The 17,575-nt window shown below is 49.3% G+C and overlaps 1 protein-coding gene across 2 annotated transcripts in view; it reads left to right on the top strand.

Annotated features, from left to right (window-relative positions):
* WIPI1 (WD repeat domain, phosphoinositide interacting 1) overlaps window positions 1-17,575 on the top strand; it is a 36,002-nt gene that overhangs the window by 8,311 nt on the left and 10,116 nt on the right. Inside the window, exons 3-9 of one of the 2 annotated variants that reach the window (XM_075014977.1) lie at window positions 11-180; window positions 5,278-5,374; window positions 11,327-11,424; window positions 12,639-12,731; window positions 13,093-13,163; window positions 15,478-15,585; window positions 17,294-17,458. In XM_075014977.1, the coding sequence (XP_074871078.1) occupies window positions 11-180; window positions 5,278-5,374; window positions 11,327-11,424; window positions 12,639-12,731; window positions 13,093-13,163; window positions 15,478-15,585; window positions 17,294-17,458 (802 nt within the window). The remainder of the gene's footprint in view (window positions 1-10; window positions 181-5,277; window positions 5,375-11,326; window positions 11,425-12,638; window positions 12,732-13,092; window positions 13,164-15,477; window positions 15,586-17,293; window positions 17,459-17,575) is intronic. The other variant, XM_075014978.1, reaches the window with a different exon arrangement.

The following is a 17,575-nucleotide window of genomic DNA, read 5'->3' as shown; positions in this document are numbered from 1 at the left end:
GGCTGAACAGATGAAATACCAGATGTTTACATTGTGGAGCGCCTCTTCTCCAGCAGCCTGGTGGTCGTGGTGAGTCACAGCAAGCCTCGGCAAATGAATGTCTATCACTTCAAGAAAGGGACAGAGATCTGTAACTATAGCTATTCCAGCAACATCCTGTCCATCCGTCTGAATCGGCAGGTAAGGGACGAGGGTATCACTTGCTTCTGCATTAATTGTCAGTGGAGTCTAAATAAAATAGATGTGACACTTTCCCGCCCCGGGGTTTAAGATGTTCTCACTCCATCAACTTCTGTTACACAGATACCCACAAATGAGTTACATTTTGAACTGTTTTAGCCTTTAGACCAGTGGTGGGCAACCTGTGGGCTGCATGTGGTCCCATGGGGCTCCACCTGCAGCTCATGGACCCCTGGCTGCTCCCTCCCCCACGCACCCCTGGGACTCTGTAAGACTCCCCATACCCTCCCAGCACTTTTGGAGCACAGCAGATCTCCTGATGCACACTCTGTCCCTGCTCCCCCACGGCTAGAACGTGCTGAATCAGCAGTTCAGCACATTCCGGCTCTGCGGGAGAGAAGTAGGAGCGGGGACAAAGTGCGAAATAAGATGCTTCATGCATTCCAAAAGTGCTGGGAGGGAAGGGGAGGAGCAGATAAGTGTGGGGCTCTGGGGTGTGAGGAGCATTGGGGAAGGGACACACAGAGGGCGGGGGAGACTGCTGGGCCCCAAGTGGAACTCCAGTCTCCCAAGGTGAATCACCCACTATTCCTTGGCTCATCTCTGCTTAGCTTCTGTCCCTCAGTTCCATCCATTTAACACCATGTAATTTGCATTGCCTCTGAGTGTGGCTCAGCATGTTCCTCAGCGAAAGGCATGTTTTAAATGCATTGCTTCCTGCATTTCCTTGTAATAACCCTGCGTGGGATAGGAGAGCTTGGTTTTGGAGAAAAACACTTCTGGTCAGCGTAGAGTTAAAAGATGATAAAGCAGCTACACGCAGTTTACTCAGCAACAAACAGTTAATTAACCTGTTCTCATTAAACAAAATTGCCTGGGACAAAGGCGAGTAGTCTCACGGGGGTAGCTGTGTTAGTCGGTATCTTCTCAAAACAAAGCGAGCAGGTTTGTAGCACTTTAAAGGTTAACAATTTTATTTATTTGGTGATGAGCTTTCGCACGTAATACCCACTTTTTCAGATTTATGGACAATAAATCCGTAACTCCGCTGTGTCAGATTAAGGGGGGTTTTGCAGGGTTTATGGTGCTCTGTGCAGAGGCACAGGGAGGGCCTGCACTTAGGGCTGCAGGAGATGGACAAGGAGACATAGATGCAGGAACGGGGGTGCTGCTGCAGCACACTCATATATTATATGTGTAGCCAGCTGCTACCCACCCTACCGTCCAGGGCTCTGCTCCCAGCCCCACACCTTCCCTAAGCCTTGGCCCCCAGCCCTTTTGGAGTCCCTGCTTCTCAGAGACGTGGTGAGGATAAATGGGGACGAGGCGCAGCTGGGTGGGTATTGAGGGGGCTGGCTGCTGGAGCCAGCACTGCCTGCACCTTGCTGTCCCACCCCACAGCTGCTGCCTTATGCATACACAGCATGCAGCTGCCCAAGGTGTCGCCACATTTGGGACACCTGGTGCCCTGTGCAGCTGCATATTCAGCATTAGCTTAAGGACAGGTCTGGATTTTTGCCCCTGAAAGCTTATGCCCAAATGTTTTAGGATATAAAAGGTAAGGTTGCTACTCTGGAAAGCTAATGTTCTAGCACAGGTGGATACAATTCATGATGGTTATGATCCAGCACTGGAGAACAGACAGGTCAGCATAGGAGCACTAAACAAAAGGGAGTTTAGAGGACACAGGAGGGTACTTGTCACATGGGAAGAGAGCTCTTCCATGCCTGGGGGATGATGACCTCCCCTCTCCTGCTTGCCATTGGCAATAATAATTTGTTCTGCCTCAGCTGTCATTTAAATGCGTGTATGGTGTTGTAGCTATGCTCGTTCCAGGATAGTAGAGAGACAAGGTGAAGTAAGTTATATCTTCAGTTGGACCAGCATCTAGTGATGAGGCAGATAAGCTTCCAACCTTGCAAAGAACTCTTCAAAGAGTTTGTCTCTCTCACCAACAGCGGTTGGTCCAATCAAAGATACTGCCTACCCCAACTTGTCTCACGAAAGTGTGTGTGAAGCAGATGCAGCTAGAGTGTTTACAGTTGCTATATGGTAGGATTGTTGGCTTACCCTAGTATCTACGAGAACGTGCATAAAAATGTCTCTCAATACTTGGAGGCAAGTTGGACCAGTCCTCTCAGCATGAATGCAGTTTGTTTCAGTGCACTGCAGCATGAAATGAGTACAAACGCGGCCAAATTTATCTCTGGTGTAACTCTGACTTCAGGGGACTAAACTATTGATCTGATGAAGTGGGTCTGTCCTGCAAAAGCTCATCACCTAATAAATCATTTTGTTAGTCTTTAAAGTGCTACATTTTTGCTGTTTTGTTTTGTTGGAGCACAGACTAACACAGCTACCTCTCTGTTACTGGCCTTTGTGAGTTAATCTGCTGACAGCCAAGTTATGCACTTGCTTTGTTACTCTGAAAACCCTCGTCTTGGACTTCAGTGTGGAAAACATACCGCACGGGAGAAAGTTCATCATAGTGTAAAACCCATCCAAGCCAGAGCACTGCTGTCAGCCATGAAAGTTTAACCAAGAACAGCTCTCTTTTTGGGTAAATAGTTCTGACTTCTGATTTGATCCCTTAGTGGAAAATCTTTGTTATTCAAACTGAAGAATCCATTTGAATTAGACTTTTGGTGGCTGCTGATTCATGGAAACTTTGTTTCCAGCCCTGTTATTACTTCCACATGGTGAAAAACGACTATTTTTTTTCTTCTTCAAATGCTGCAGCAGGGGCTAGTGCTTCTGATTGGTGAGAAGTAGGGTTAATATATTAATGAAAACTCCCTATATTTTCCTTGGATCTCTTCGCTGTAGTTGTGGTGCGGAATCCTTTTGATGTACCTATGAGAAGGACACTTGTTGCTTCTCAGTGCGCAGGTCAAGATGATTAGTCTGTTTGTTAGTAGCCGAATGAAAGCAGAGAGGAAAGTGCCATGGAGTAGTAAGCAACAAAAGTGATACATTCCACATAATGCACGTTGTACTGGTGTTTCTTCTCACACACCCTACAAATTATCACAATGCACACTAAGGCATTGTTCCCTACCATCAGAGCAAGAAGTATGAATACCTACACTAGCTCCTCATCCATGGGCCATTACCTGCCCTTCGTATGGCGCTTTACGCTAGCACAAACTGAGAGGCAACCCTCCCAGTCTCATCTAGTCGTGTTGGACGCTGGTGTTAATGACTGCTCAACAGGCAGGGCAGTGGAAAATGAGAGCTTTTGTCTGAACCTCTCCATGGACTTGTTCAGGCCAACCTTGTAAATGTCTTCTCTTTTCACCTCACTGCTCCCACCAGTCCTCTCGTGTCACCAACAGGAGATCTCGTTCCACTTGGTGCAGATTTTTCATTTGTAGCTCCTGTCATCTAGAAGAACTGTGTTTGAATTTCTGCTCCTCAGCCCCCGCATCTAACATCTGAACACCTATCTGCATTATCTCTCATGCACACATATAACCCTCTTTGCTTCTATCAACAGCCTTGTGTTGTAGAACTCTGAAGCCTTGAGACATTTGCATACAATACAATTCACAGGCCTCTGGTATACAGTTGAGGGCAGTTCCTTTGGAAAGTGCCATTTTATGCTAATGGGAGGAAACACATTGGCCACTGTGGTTAGCAGGAACAGAAGCTTCTTTTTATAAAAAGGCTTTGATTTCAAGTAGTGTTGGTGGGCTCTGTAGTTATGCACCAAGGCCAAGTTTTTAAACTTGGGTATCTAAAGTTAGTCACAAACATCCTCATGAAGACCGAAAATAAGTGGCCTGATGGCCGAATGGGTGGAAGCACTTGGAGCTTCCACCACCGAAGTCTGAAGATTCTGGCATTGCCTTTTAGTGCCAGGTTTTCAGAGGGGCTGAGCACTTGCCACTTCCATTTATGATTGGGGCTGGAGGGCAGGGAGAGCTGCTGGTGCTCAGCGCTCCTGAAGACAGGCCCCCAGCTGCCCAAGCTCACGCTCTGCTTGCGTCAGTACAGAATACATTAGTGACAAGTGTCGGCTTACAGCCTGTTTGGGGGCACAGTGCTGACCTAATGTTAACAACCTGGCAATACTAGATACAGCTCTGGAGCACTCCTGTGTTCTACTCCTTTCTATTTCTTCCTCTCCTTTCAACAGCCTTTTTCCTGGCAGTCGGTACTGGGAGTGGTTTCAGGATCCCTGGAAGCACAGCAGAATCAGGTGGCAATGGGGCAGATCACGTTAGCTGTCCGATCCATCCTATTGCCAAGAAAAATAGTTTTTCCTCTGTTTCTGCTGATCCAAACAGACATGCCACAATGTCTCCCCCAGTCAGAGCTGGAACATGGTCCCAGTGCTAGAGGCAGCTCTGGAGTGGGCAGCAGAAGATGGAGTCTTGCTCCCCGATGGTGTTTGAGAAATTACCCACAAGCTGTAGGTTTATCTTCCTTACATTGATCCTCTGGGATCTGGAATAAATAGAAAGCAGTGGGTGTCTCATCACATGCATGTTCCATCTAGTTGCATATGACGTTAGTGTATTGTAGTGAGCAAAGCCATGCTGTGTGGGGAGCAGACTAGATGGGATCTAACAGCCTTGTCCCCCTCTAATTTTTATGATTATAAAGTGTCCTGTTGTTCAAGAAGCCACAAGAGGAAAAACATCAACAGGAAAAGCATGGTTAGGGTTGGGAAGGGATGAAACTCGGAGATATTATGAGACCACCATCATTGCCTTAGTTCAGATTGCATCCAGATAATCCCTACAGCACTGTACATTGGCAAATGCTCTTTAAAATCCACTCCCTTGTAAGGTCATGGCAAAAGAGATCAGGGTGTGTAATCTGGGTTCCAAAGTCAGGCAGTTCTTTGCAGTTGTTTTGTACAAAATCAAGGGCTTCTCAGCAGCAAGGGATTTGAAAAGAAGAGTATCACCTCTCTTATTAGCCACTGTGGAGAGCAGAGCTGCCTGATAGCTCTCTCTGAGTGCAGGACCCGAGAGTGTAAACTCTGCTGGGAAAGACACACGTTAGTGGCAGCTGCTGACATGTTTTTAGTTTGTGGGTAGGGGAGATTAACAAATTGTGGTTGTGTGCCTGTCTGTCGTGTTTTTGCAGAGGTTGATTGTTTGCCTGGAGGAATCTATTTATATTCATAACATTAAGGACATGAAGCTCCTGAAGACAATCCTGGATACCCCTCCAAATACAACAGGTAAGGAAAGGAGGTTGGATCAGAGGAAACTAATGATAAACTGTGTGTTCTGCACCAAGCACTACAGAGCTGAAACTTCACTGTAAGAATTGAAATCAAGCCAGCGTCGGCAGTCTTGCTACTGTGTTTAGCTCAGAGTTGAGAATCCAGAAATGCACTGAAGACTGTAAATCGCTCCAGTGGCGTGGAGATGCGAGAGGAGCTGTGTCTCAGCATTGCAGAGCTGAGGGAGTGGGAAAGAGGTGGAGAGTGTGCACAGCTGAATGGGTGAACTGCTCCCAGTTACAAAGAAATAACTTAATTGAAGGACACTGGCAGCACTGCTAGGACTGTAGCTAAGTGCTGCCCTGGTTGTAACTTATATGACGTGTGTATGAGGCTGCCTGGAAATTGCCAGACGTGGTTTGCCTGTGATTGACACTCTGACATGAGTTATGGTAGAAGGAAAGGAGTTTCATTCTCTGAGTATTAGGGGTTTTTAGCTGAGGACCTTGGAGCTGCAGCAACCAGGATGTATATATAGCCACCACGTGTTACTGCTCTAACCTCAGGATCCAGCCTACACTGAAATCTGTCCCACAGGTGACCTGCAACAGGCAACCACTTAAAAATTCCCAGTATAATTTAATTCAGCCGAACAGCCAACACTCTCCTCTCCCGCATCTTAATTCAAGCCACACACAATGCACGCTTCCCCCTCCTTGCTAGAGTCTCTTTTTAGCCTTAGATAAAAAGAGCAAAGTCCAAATGTAGAACCATACTTCAACTTCAACCCCCAGGATCCTTCCTGAGGGAGGGGATTAGGATTGCTCCCTTCAGAACTTCCTGCCCTTTCTGTTACTTTTTTCCACTTCAGAGAGACTCTTAGCCTTTTGAGTTCCTGCGCAAACGAGATCCGTCTGCTTTCATTCCCCGGGTAGGTCAGCAGAATAGCTCTGCACCTCCACACGGAGTCCTGTAGCTTGACCCCTGATTATAGACCTGTAGTTAGACCATGGCTCAGATTGTCTCCAGGCTAGTGTAGATCATAACACAGTCCTGTGGCAGCCAGCGAGGTTTGTACCATTGTGGAGAAAGCCCTTGCAACTATTTCTCTTCCAGGGACCTGCTTGGCACCAGCTCCAAAAGTGGGTAGTAACGGACAGGGAGTGGGGTGTAGTCAGTACCATTAAGGAATGCACTAGTTCAGTTCACCTCTCTGAGCAGCCTCTGCCAGAAGAACTCCTGTAGAGTCCGGCCATGACCTAACGCTACAGTAGAATCCAGCTGGCTCACTTCAGCTGAATCCCGTCTTCTGCTACTTAGGGGGAAATCCAGCGCTACATCCTCTTGGCATCTGTTTATTTCAGCGTTGGGAGGGGAGCTGCATTGGCTTCCTGCGGACACTGTTCCGACGTCACAGCCGTGGATTGTGGCCTCTCTCACTGTAGAGTCCTGTCCATGGAATGAATTCCTGCTTGGCTTTCCAGGAACACAATGTCTGGCCCTCCAGCATGACCTACTTCAGCTTCTTAACAGATGGCCTCTTGCTGAGGATTAAACATATTAAAGCTTCAGATATAATTGTATGATGATAAAAAATATCCCATGATACACAAACATCCAGGCATGCTGCTGTTTTGTAGTAGCCTGAAAGAGTCGTCATCTTGTTTGAGAAGCAACACACATGATGATAACGTGGAGCAACGAAGGGTCCTGTGGCACCTTATAGACTAACAGAAAAGTTTAGAGCATGAGCTTTCGTGAGTTAACTCACTTCTTCAGATGCACTGAAGTGAGTTAACTCACGAAAGCTCATGCTCTAAACTTTTCTGTTAGTCTATAAGGTGCCACAGGACCCTTCGTTGCTCTACAGATCCAGACTAACACGGCTACCCCTCTGATAGATGATAACATGGATTCTCTGAGACTCCAGACCGTTCTGATGTTGGATTTGTGGGTTGTTTTCTTGGTTTTTTTGTTTTGCTGTTGATCACAGCCGTTACACCTAATTTTTGAAGGACCATTCTTGCTGGTAAATTTTGCAGCATGGAGGCCTCCAGCTGCCATTCCGATGAGAGCGGTGACAAGTGCATTCGCTGCAGCCATTGCTTATGTTGTCACTTAATGTACAATCCCCACAGTGGTTGATCCCTTGAACAATGTCCAGGCACAGAACAGGCTGCAAACAATATAAGTGGACTGGGCTGATCAGGTGCAAGGGACCTACATTCACTTTCCATCTGTGTCTACTCTTGCACTGCAAGCAAGGAGCAGCCCGCGTGGCTTTGCTTAGAAGTGGCTCCAGCTTGAGCCCCGCCCCCTCACCAAATGTCGGGATATTGATGAAGGCATCACAAGGGTTTTGAGGCACACAGCAGATCAACCACAGCCGGCATCCCTGATCTGGAGGGGAAATGCTCTTGATAACTTTCTCCACAAACTCGTTGCAACCCAGTGTTGGTGAAATGACATTTCCTGCTGTGGTTCCACAGACAGGCTTTCCCAGAAGGTTGCATCTGATTAGAGTTGCCTTCTCAGTAATGTTCTGATGGCTTCCTCGGCATAGGTAAATGCCCAGCCAGGGTGAACCTGACTGGTTTCCATGCACCTGAGGGAGCCACGCTTGGTTATGGGAGTGCAAAGCACACTTCATATACTGAGTGCCCTTCATCTCCCAAGATGCTGCTATAACCAGTCCTCTCCTCTATTATTGAGAGGGAGCACAGCTTGGAGGGGTCGGGAGGGCTAATGAGCCCCCCTGACTCCCTGAAAACCACAGAGGCAGGAAACAGATTCCTGAGTTCATGGTGCTCGGATGCATTGTCGGGCTACGAGATCATGTCCGTGGGGAATTCTAAGCAGGCCAGTTGCATTTTTACTTATGATGTCAGTGGCTCAGCTGTGGGCCAGCTGTGATGTATTGACCCTGGCAGGGCATTCCACTCTCCCAGGGAAGCGCCTTCCAACAGGCTGTTCTCTTGCAGAAGTTTCTGTGGTCTGGGAAGAGCCATATTGTGTGGAGGGTTGAACTCAGTTCATCTTTATTTTTTTTGTTTCCCTATTGTCTCTTTTGGGAACTGCCACATCTGGCCCAGCTGCTGCCTCAGTTTCCCTTTGCTGGCTCCCTTGTAACTGCATGGAGGCTGCACAATCTTAACACCCATTCATGACTTCTGGTTTATTAAACTGCTAGCACAGTTCCATTTTGACTACTCTTCCCCTAACTTCTGGCCAGTCCCCAAGGTAGCATGGTCTCTTCCCGGCCCCAAGCAGCACCCAGTATCTGGGTGCCCATCACTGTGCAGCTTGAATACTCTGAGATGAGATGATCCTGCACTGGAGGAGGATGACGTCGGACTGTTGCTCATCTACGTCTGCAGCAGTGCTGCTCTTTGCGCCTTTGAGCGATCAGCTCTGTGTTTTCTGTACGTACTTGTCCCTGGCCTGGTTTTCTGTTTGAATCTGCCAGGCAGGCCTGGAGCAGGGTGTTAACTGACTCAGAGCCTGGCTTCTCTAGATCCTAAGTCATACCCAGCCTGACAGGAAACAGGTTCACTGAACGTTCTCTTACTCACTCACTGTTGCCATTAAATGGCACTGACAGATAGCCAGGGCTGGCCTTTTGAGGGAATTCCTTCCTTGTCTCTTTGGCCTTTTGGGTTCACTTATTAAAAACTCTCTGGTATATCCTTGAGCTTAACCCTTCCTCAGCCTCCAGTCACACTGTGCAGGCTTTATTAGCGGCCTTGTATTTTAAACACAGTTCCTACTGCTGTCCAGTTTATATGGCTGCATCTGACCTCAATCCAAGGTAGAGCAGAGACTGGCACTGTATAAATACCCTGGATTGATTAAAGGGATTTCTCAGGTTATTGGCTGCTGCTGTAGCTCAGGGTTTTTGTTCAATTGTAAATAATGATCAGAAACTGTAGCTGCAGCTAATGCTGCACAGCTGTTGGGCATTTGCCAAGGCAGTATCCTGACGTGACCAGCTCCATGAAGAGGGTAGGGAGAGGAGGTGCATTTCCTGTTTGCAGAGCTGAGAGCACAAGCTGGCTGGATCCCAAATTGCCTTCAACTCTGCAGTCTCCTTTACACCTGATGCCTTCCTAGCAGTGCTGCGTAAGATTTGACACTCAGGCCATACCAACCCGGTTCTCCCAGGACCAGCAGTCCCCTGCATTCTAACAGCAGCTACTGTATGTCTGAGGGGGACTGCATTGCTCTGGGGGGAAAAAACAAAAACAAGAATCATTTCAGTGCATGGGCAGAGTAGGCAGGGATGGGCCGGGCCATAAGCTGAGTACGTAATATTAGAGTGGGGATGTGGGGCAGTAAGAGGCATTTTGTTTTCATCCTTCCCAGAACATGCAGCCTCCTCTTCTCCTGTGACTTCTGTGCAACTCAAAAGAGGAAGTTTTGACTCCGGGCCCATGTCATGATAACGTGAAGTTCTTCCCAGTTTTGGGCCCCCCGGTATAAAAAGGGTGTGGATGTGCTGGAGCAGGTTCAGCAGAGGATATCAAAAATGATTAAGGGTCTGGAGCACATGCCTATGAGGAGAGGCTGAGGGATTTGGCCTTGTTTAATTTACAGGAGAGAAGACTGAGGGGTGATTTAATAGCAGCCTTCAACTTCCTGAAGGGGAGCTCTAAAGAGGATGGTGAGAAACTGTTCTCAGTGGTGTCAGATGGCAGAACAAGGAGCAATGGTCTGAAGTTACAGAAGGAGGGGAGTAGGTTGGATATTAGGAAAAACTACTTCACCAGGAGGGTGGTGAAGCATTGGAATGCGTTGCCTAGAGAGCTGGTGGATTCTCCATCCCTCAAGGTTTTTAAGTCCCGGGTTGACAGGCTCCTGGCTGGGATGACTTAGTTGAGGTTGATCCTGCTTGAAGCAGGGGGCTGGACTAGGTGACCTCCTGAGGTCCTTTCCAGCCCTATGATTCTAAGGGTGGTGCAGTGAAAAGGGGCCTGTCCTTGGAGGTCAAGTCCCTGCTCTGCCACAGGCTTTCAGGGTAGCCTGGGTGAAGTCATTTGGCTTCTCTGTGCCTCAGTTCTCCAGCTATAAAATGGGGATAATTGCACTGCACTACCTCCAAGGGCTGTTGGGAGAATAAATGCCTCAAAGACGGAAGCACTCATCTAATCTCATAACAAGTTAGATAAAGATCTAATGCCTTGGGGGGATACCTGCTGAACTCTTATAAGCACTGTGGGGCTCTGCCCTGCAGCCAGGAGTTCAACTGGCATGCCAGGTGGTGTGCTTTGCATAGGGTCCTGCAAGGCTGTGCAGCCAGCTCCAAGAACAAGCTCTTAAGTGCCCAGAAGGGAACTAAAGACGTCACTCCAGCTACCCGCAAACCTCACCTGTGGGTAAGAAAGGTGATCTAGTGACAGGGCATTAGACTAGGGACTCACAAGCTCTGGGTTCAGTTCCCAGCTCAGCCACAGCCTCCCAACGTGGGCAGAGGCAAATCACTGAACTGCCCTGAGCTCAGCTGAAAAGTGGAGCTGTTGGACAGGATGTTGTTAGACTAAAAGCCCTGATCAGTGGCTGTGAGGAGCTTGGCAACGCGGTGACAGGGGACAGATGAGTAGTGGAATGCAGCAAGTGATTTAATCTCTCCAGTCCCCCGGGTTTTTAATTCAGATGAAGGGAGAGAAACTGGCACTAATATTGATCTGTGAGAAGGAACCCCTTTAAAAGCATCTTGGGTAAAGAGTTATCAGTGGAAGAAGGGAGCCCTATCCTCACAGGCCAGCAGGTGTCACCAGAGTCAAGGCATTTCCTAGTGATTTCCAGCCCACTTTTGAGGAAAGCCCATATGCTGTGCGGCTGGACTCGCCTCCCCTGAAGCAGTGGAGCTTGAAACTCCAGGGTTTCTCTCATGGCAGTACCAGCTCCGTTTTCATTGTGTGTGCTCGCCCTCCACCTAACCGCATTTTTCCTTGCCCCATGTCTTGCTAGGTTTATGTGCACTTTCTATCAACCATTCCAACTCCTACTTGGCGTATCCTGGCAGCTCAACGATGGGGGAGATCATGCTTTACGATGGAAATAATTTGGTAGGTGCGAGGGGGCTTCAAGGCTGGGACACGTGGATAGTGACATGGGCAGAAAATAACGTGCATTGAGTATACACAAACAGCTAGTGAGCTGCCCATCTGAGCTCTTTTAATGATAGAAGAGCCAATCCGCCTAACTGTACCACACAGAAATCGACCGCTAATATTGGGGTTGTCCTCTACGCCTGCTCATCCAGACATGGCATGGGGGTCAAGCTCGCTATCTGGCACATGCCCAGAGCCAAAGTAGTGAATTTAAGTTCGTGGTGTAGTTTGGGGTGAGCGACCTTTCCGAGGTGGAATGCCAAAATTTGACCTTTTGAGCTCTATGAGAGGTCCGAGTGCCGGTAATACTTCCATAGTCCTACTTACAACAGCTTCATAAATGAAGCTGCAGAGCTTTACCATTTAGGTGGTGGCTGGTAACATTCGCTGATCTTTTGTTAATCCACAGGAGGCCTGGCTTTGAGTAAGCGCCCCAGCTGCATGGGGGAGGAGGTGTGGGGCTGAGCTCCCACCTTGCATGCCAATGAAAATTGGCTCATGTGCCACTCTTGGCATCCGTGCCGGGAGTTGCTGGCCCCTGGTCTAGTTCTTTGGCAAGGAAAGCAGCCTTCATGTCCTGCATTCTGCACATAGCAGCTGGGAAGAAATGTATGGTCACTTTTACAGGGAGAAAGGAGCTACAAGGTAGATAAAGCCAGTGAGTGGCAAGTACTGAGAATTATTAGCAAGTCCCCAGTCCTCCCCTGGCAAAGTTTTCTTGAGGCAAAATCCCAAGAATCAGTATTGTTTTGTAAATTAAAAGCTCTATAGAGAGTGAGCTGTCCCCCGAGTTCAGGGCAGCTTGTGCCAGGTAGGAGCCAAGCATCAAAGGAGAAAGGTAGGAGGCCAGTCACATCAGCACAGCCTGACTGGAGATATGCTGGGCACCCCTGACTGCCAGAGGCATTGTAAGTCCTGGGCACAGGGCCTGTGGGTAAGAGGAAGAGCTGGGCTGGTTGGAATGTCTCCTGAATTCAGAACTAGGCTCAAAAGGCATTTATGGGACATAACTCAAGTGTAATTGCTTAGAACCCAGTGGGATCCTGTTTACACGGGATGAACAGAGAGCAAGCTGCTGCGTGAGGGCTCAGTTTATGGAATATATCGCCGGAAAGGAGGTGGGGGTTGTAGCACTTTGGTTGATGCTCCTGTTACCTTTTTACCAACAGAGAACAGTCTGCACGATTCCTGCCCACGATGGGCCCCTCGCTGCCATAACCTTCAACTCCACCGGCTCGAAGTTAGCAAGCGCTTCGGAAAAAGTGAGAGAAAAGCCCCACTGTGAACAGAGTCTCCTAAATGCCTGTATGTTTGTGAGGTTGCGGGTTTGCCGAAGATCCACAGGGCAAGCTGGTATTTGCTTGCTTGTTCTAGGGGAAGTGGTATCTTCCTGTGTTTCATGACAGTGAAGCTCTAGGATTGATTGAGGGGAAGAAGGGAGCTGGGCTGGGGGAGGCAAGTGAAAGAGATGCACTTGTGAGGAAGAGATTTGATTTTTGCTTTGCACTGGGCAGGAAGGCCGAAATGTTTGCGTGTTCTAAACGCCCCAAGGAAAGCATTGGAGAAGGGGCTTGTTTCTGTTTGCTCTGCTTGCTGCATAACCTTTATTCTGCATTTTTACAGGGCACTGTCATTCGTGTATTTTCTGTACCTGATGGGCAAAAACTCTATGAATTCAGAAGAGGAATGAAGAGGTCAGTTCACTCTGTAAAATGGTTGACAAGCATGCCAAGGGCTCAAGTAGCAGCATGTTAAGTACATTCTATCCCCAGACATTCTTGACCAGGTAAAACTTTGGCTCTGCGACACACACTACTGACCTTCTGCAGGAATGTTGTAATGCTGTGTAGCATCCCTCATTTTGCCTCTGGCAAGCTGAGTGATACATTTCCGGCCCTTGCAAAACAGGGTGATTCCAGAGATTGGAGGCACACTGCATACATTGGCTCTCTTCTTTGCATAATGTCGTCTTGAAAGGAAAGGTTTTCCATTGGCTTTCCATGTAAAGTAATGAAGTCACGATACTTCTCTCATTATACAGAGATCGGATCTCACTTTGTCTGGCTCAGGTGGGTGTTCTACCTGTTATTTGGTTGGGTTTTATACTGCCATTGTCTAGGTGTAAAAGACTGTGCCCTGGTCTACGCTACAGTTAAGTCAAGGAAAGGCAGCTTATGTTGCTGCAGCTGTTGTTAGCTTCTACTCTGAAACGTAGCTCCCACTGATGTAACTTGCCCACTGCACTGACTTGAGGTCTGTCTACACTGAACAGCTGTTAGTGACAAGGCTGTGTCAGACCCACTCTTGGCCAACAAAAAACCTTTCACCCCCTGTGAGCAGAAGGAGAGCTCTCCTGCGGACAAAGCACGGTTTATACTACCACTTGCCAAGGCAAAGCTTGTCCTGGGAGGGTGGAGGGGAGGTTAAGCATCTGTGACTTACAAAAGCTTTGTCACTCAGTTGCCAGCATAGACAAAGGCGTAACTCCCCCTCTGTGAGAGGCAGAGTGCTTAGGTTGATGTAATTAGATAGATGCCACTGTGCTGCTTACACGGGCTGTTGCTGCTTTCCAGAAGCTGTCTCACGCTGACCATTAAATGCGTGCAAGTGCTCCACCGATGCAAGGAGCAGAGTGTAGACAGGCAAAAATGATTTAATTACGGTGCTGGCTGTTTGTCAACGTAACTTAGCTTGGCTTAATTTTGTAGAGCAGACTTGCCCTGTACAGCATCAGGAGATAGTCCTATAAAACTAGCAGAGGAGAGAAAGTACACCTGAATCATCGAATGCCTTGATCAGACCACATGTGAATCGCATCTTTGGCTTCGTCATCCGTATTAAGGCCTTGCTGACGCTAAGAAGTTGTATTGCTTTAACTATACCAGCATAGCTTATCCTTGTATGGGAAGGAGAACAAGCTATTAGAGCCATAACACCTCATTATCCTGGGAGAACTACCGCCACACGAGGGATTGTACCAGTGTAACTATATTCCTACCCTGTCCAACACGGTTACACAGGTATCCAATCTGCACAGGCCAGGCCTCCGAAATCTCTGGTGAAAGCCAGGGGCATTCCTGGTCCTTCAGGCAATAATAGAGGGGATCTGAAAACACTGCCTGCCCCATCGCCTTTCCTCATCACCGCACCACCTGATGCCACAAGACAGTCGAACCTCTTCCCTTCCATTACCCAGTGTTGCGTGACTGGAAGAGGTGTGCAGCCTCCAGTGAGGTGCTGTGCCTCTACCAGGGCACCAGAAGTGGGGACTGGGGGCCGCTGGCTCCGTCACTTTTTACTGGGCATTGGGCAAGCGTTGTGGGGGAAGGGGCAGAGGAGCAAGCGGGGGTTGGGTTGGGGGTGGGGAGAAAGCAGGGCCCTTGGGGGAGAAGGGTGGGGCCTGGGGGCAGAGGAAGTCCAGCCTGAGGGTGGGCCGCAGTTTGTATACTGGTACCCTCTCTTTCAGAGAGCTTCTGGTGCTCCTGCCGGAATATGGAGACTGGGGCCGTGTCTCCGCCCTCTGGCTGTATTAAACGTGGCCAGCAAAAATCCTGGTAAAACAATGCTGCCAGGGCATAGCTGGGCCAAACGTTGCACCGGATCGCCAGTCTCTGGGTCCGTGGGGTCATGCGGCCCACGGAGGTTCTGGGTGAGGCCCACGAGACATGTTGTTGACCATTGCCCGCACTCCAGGCTGCCGGATTCCACTGGTTTCCAGCTGCGTCGTTTTTGTCTACCAGCATTAGTAAAGTGTTGCACCCATACAGCGAGGGCACATGAATGGAGGTGGGTGCTGACTGCGCACAACACTGACTGAGAGCCATGTGCTCCCTCTGCAGCCAAGCAAAGCGCTGCTACAGTTCAGTCAGCACTGGCCACTCCCTGCAAGGCTGCCCATCGCTGCTCTGGGTCCCCTTCTGACGCGATATGTAGCTGGCTGGGTGTGGCTGCTGCGGTGTGTGCCTTTGGGTTGCGTGCCAGTCAGTGACCAATTTTTCTTCACCCCAGGTATGTAAACATCAGCACCCTGGTGTTCAGCATGGACTCGCAGTTCCTGTGTGCGTCGAGTAATACTGAGACTGTGCATATCTTTAAACTGGAACACACCACGGACAGGTGAGAGACTTGTGGCTAAGCCATTCTCCCCCCTTTGCAGCAGAGCAGCCGCACATCACCCTTGGCATGAACTAAGCCTCTTCCTTTTCCTTCAGTGACACTGGCAGCAAACTGCCCCTTCGGTTTAATATCTCAAAGGACTTGCTGCTAGGATGAGCTCTCCGCTCTCTCTCTCTGCTGTTGGCTGGAAATGCTGTCAGCATCCCAGCCCCTCCCTCTCCTCGCCAGCAGCTGGCCATCTCCCAGCAAGGTTCCCCTTCTTGGCAGGATGCTGCTGACGTCCGAGTTGCTATAGCAAATCCGAGCAGCGTTGCTAAGGAGCTGCTCTGTGCGTGTGGCTGGAGGCAGGGAGCAGGGTCGTGCTACAGGCAGCAAAGCGATTAGCTGGCCCTGGAGTCTTAAGCGGTTTGCTGGCTGGCCGCGGTTCCGCCTCCTGTGGTCACGTCTTGTTATGACTTGCTGCTCCGGCTGGCCCTGCCGCTGGCTGGCTGCGAGAGTCCGTCCCAGCAAGGGGAGTGTTTAAGTCTGAATAGATGAGAACTGCTGTTCTGGGGCTGGGGTGCTGTACCCTCTGGTAGTGGACAGGGGTTACAAATGGGTCCTGGTCCCTGAAGCCTGCAGAAAGGACATGGTAGAGCAGTGCCCATAGCAATTGCTTGTAGCACCCAGCACCAGCTGAGGACGGTTCCCTGACCACACACTGGGCCTTGCACAGGTTGCCAAAAGGATGGGAGTTCTGTGTCTCAGACAGAGGGCTCTGTGGTGCTCTCTGATTGGTCTCACCCACCAGCAAGAGAGCCATCCTCAGAGACACACCCCCCTAGCAGATCACATGTGACGAGTGCAGATTTCAGTCAAGCTGTGGAGGGGCAAAGTTGCCCACTGGACCGAGCACTGCTCTGGGACTCAGGAGGCATGGAGCTCTGTTCTCAGCACTGCCTCTGGCTTGCTGGGTGACCTTAGTCCAGTCACTTTGCCTCTCGGTACCTTGGTTTTTCCTTGACGCTGACCTGTGCGTGCTGTACCATCTACACAGTGCTGAGATCTGCTGGCGAAAAGAGCTGTGTCAGAACTAGCAGATGATGGATGACTTCAAATCCAGTCTCAGGGAGCAGACCTTATTCACAGCTAGCAAGGAGCACTGGACCAACTTACAACTGGCCACAACTGAGTTAGCCAGGCTAACTGGCGCCTTTGTAGGCCCTGAAAGCCTCATAGGCCCTTTGTTCTAAGTGCCTCCTGCCCACGTTAGCCTTGCAAAATTCTCCTCCTGCAGGGGGAAAAGAAAAAAAAAAAATTGTTTGGGCTTTAGGACACACAAGTAAAGGGTTAATAATTTTCCCAGGGGCAAAGGAGGGGAAATGGGTATTGTGCCTGAGCTGGTCGGTTTGAATTAGTTTGGCAAGCCTGCATAAAAGTCGGTTCCATGTTACCGGCCATATCTAACACTACAACCCTGCAAGTCACTCTCTGGCATGAGCAAGAGGTGGAGGATTTGCAGAAGTTTCCAGCAGGCCATTTTTCTTTCAGCACAAACAAGTAGCTGCTCATGTTTCGTTTCACCCTGCACAGACTGGGGAAAGGAACGTTCGTGTGCAGTTGCTTTCACTTGTATGTAAACTTTATGGCCCTGGTCTCCATTGTTTTGTTGATGCCAGGTGTGGTAGCCCCTGCTCTTAGCCCCACTGAGTGGTTTTATTACCCCCAGCCGGCCAGAAGAGCCTCCCACTTGGAGTGGTTACATGGGAAAGATGTTCATGGCCGCTACCAACTACCTCCCTGCTCAAGTGTCGGACATGATGAACCAGGACAGAGCCTTTGCCACCGTGCGCTTGAACTTCTCTGGACAAAGGAACAGCTGCACCCTCTCCACGTACGTAAGAACATCTGCCTTCTCTCCACCCCGTCAGCTGGTAGCGCGCGCCAGAGACGCAACGCAACTGGCTTATCTCCTGCGGTGGCACACAAGCTGTCACTTGGGCAGGCAGAG

This window comes from Carettochelys insculpta, chromosome 20, assembly GCF_033958435.1.
Source record: "Carettochelys insculpta isolate YL-2023 chromosome 20, ASM3395843v1, whole genome shotgun sequence".
NCBI classification, from domain to species: Eukaryota; Metazoa; Chordata; order Testudines; family Carettochelyidae; genus Carettochelys; species Carettochelys insculpta.
The sequence above is the reverse complement of the archived record's forward strand: the minus strand, read 5'-3'. Positions and strand labels throughout refer to the sequence as shown.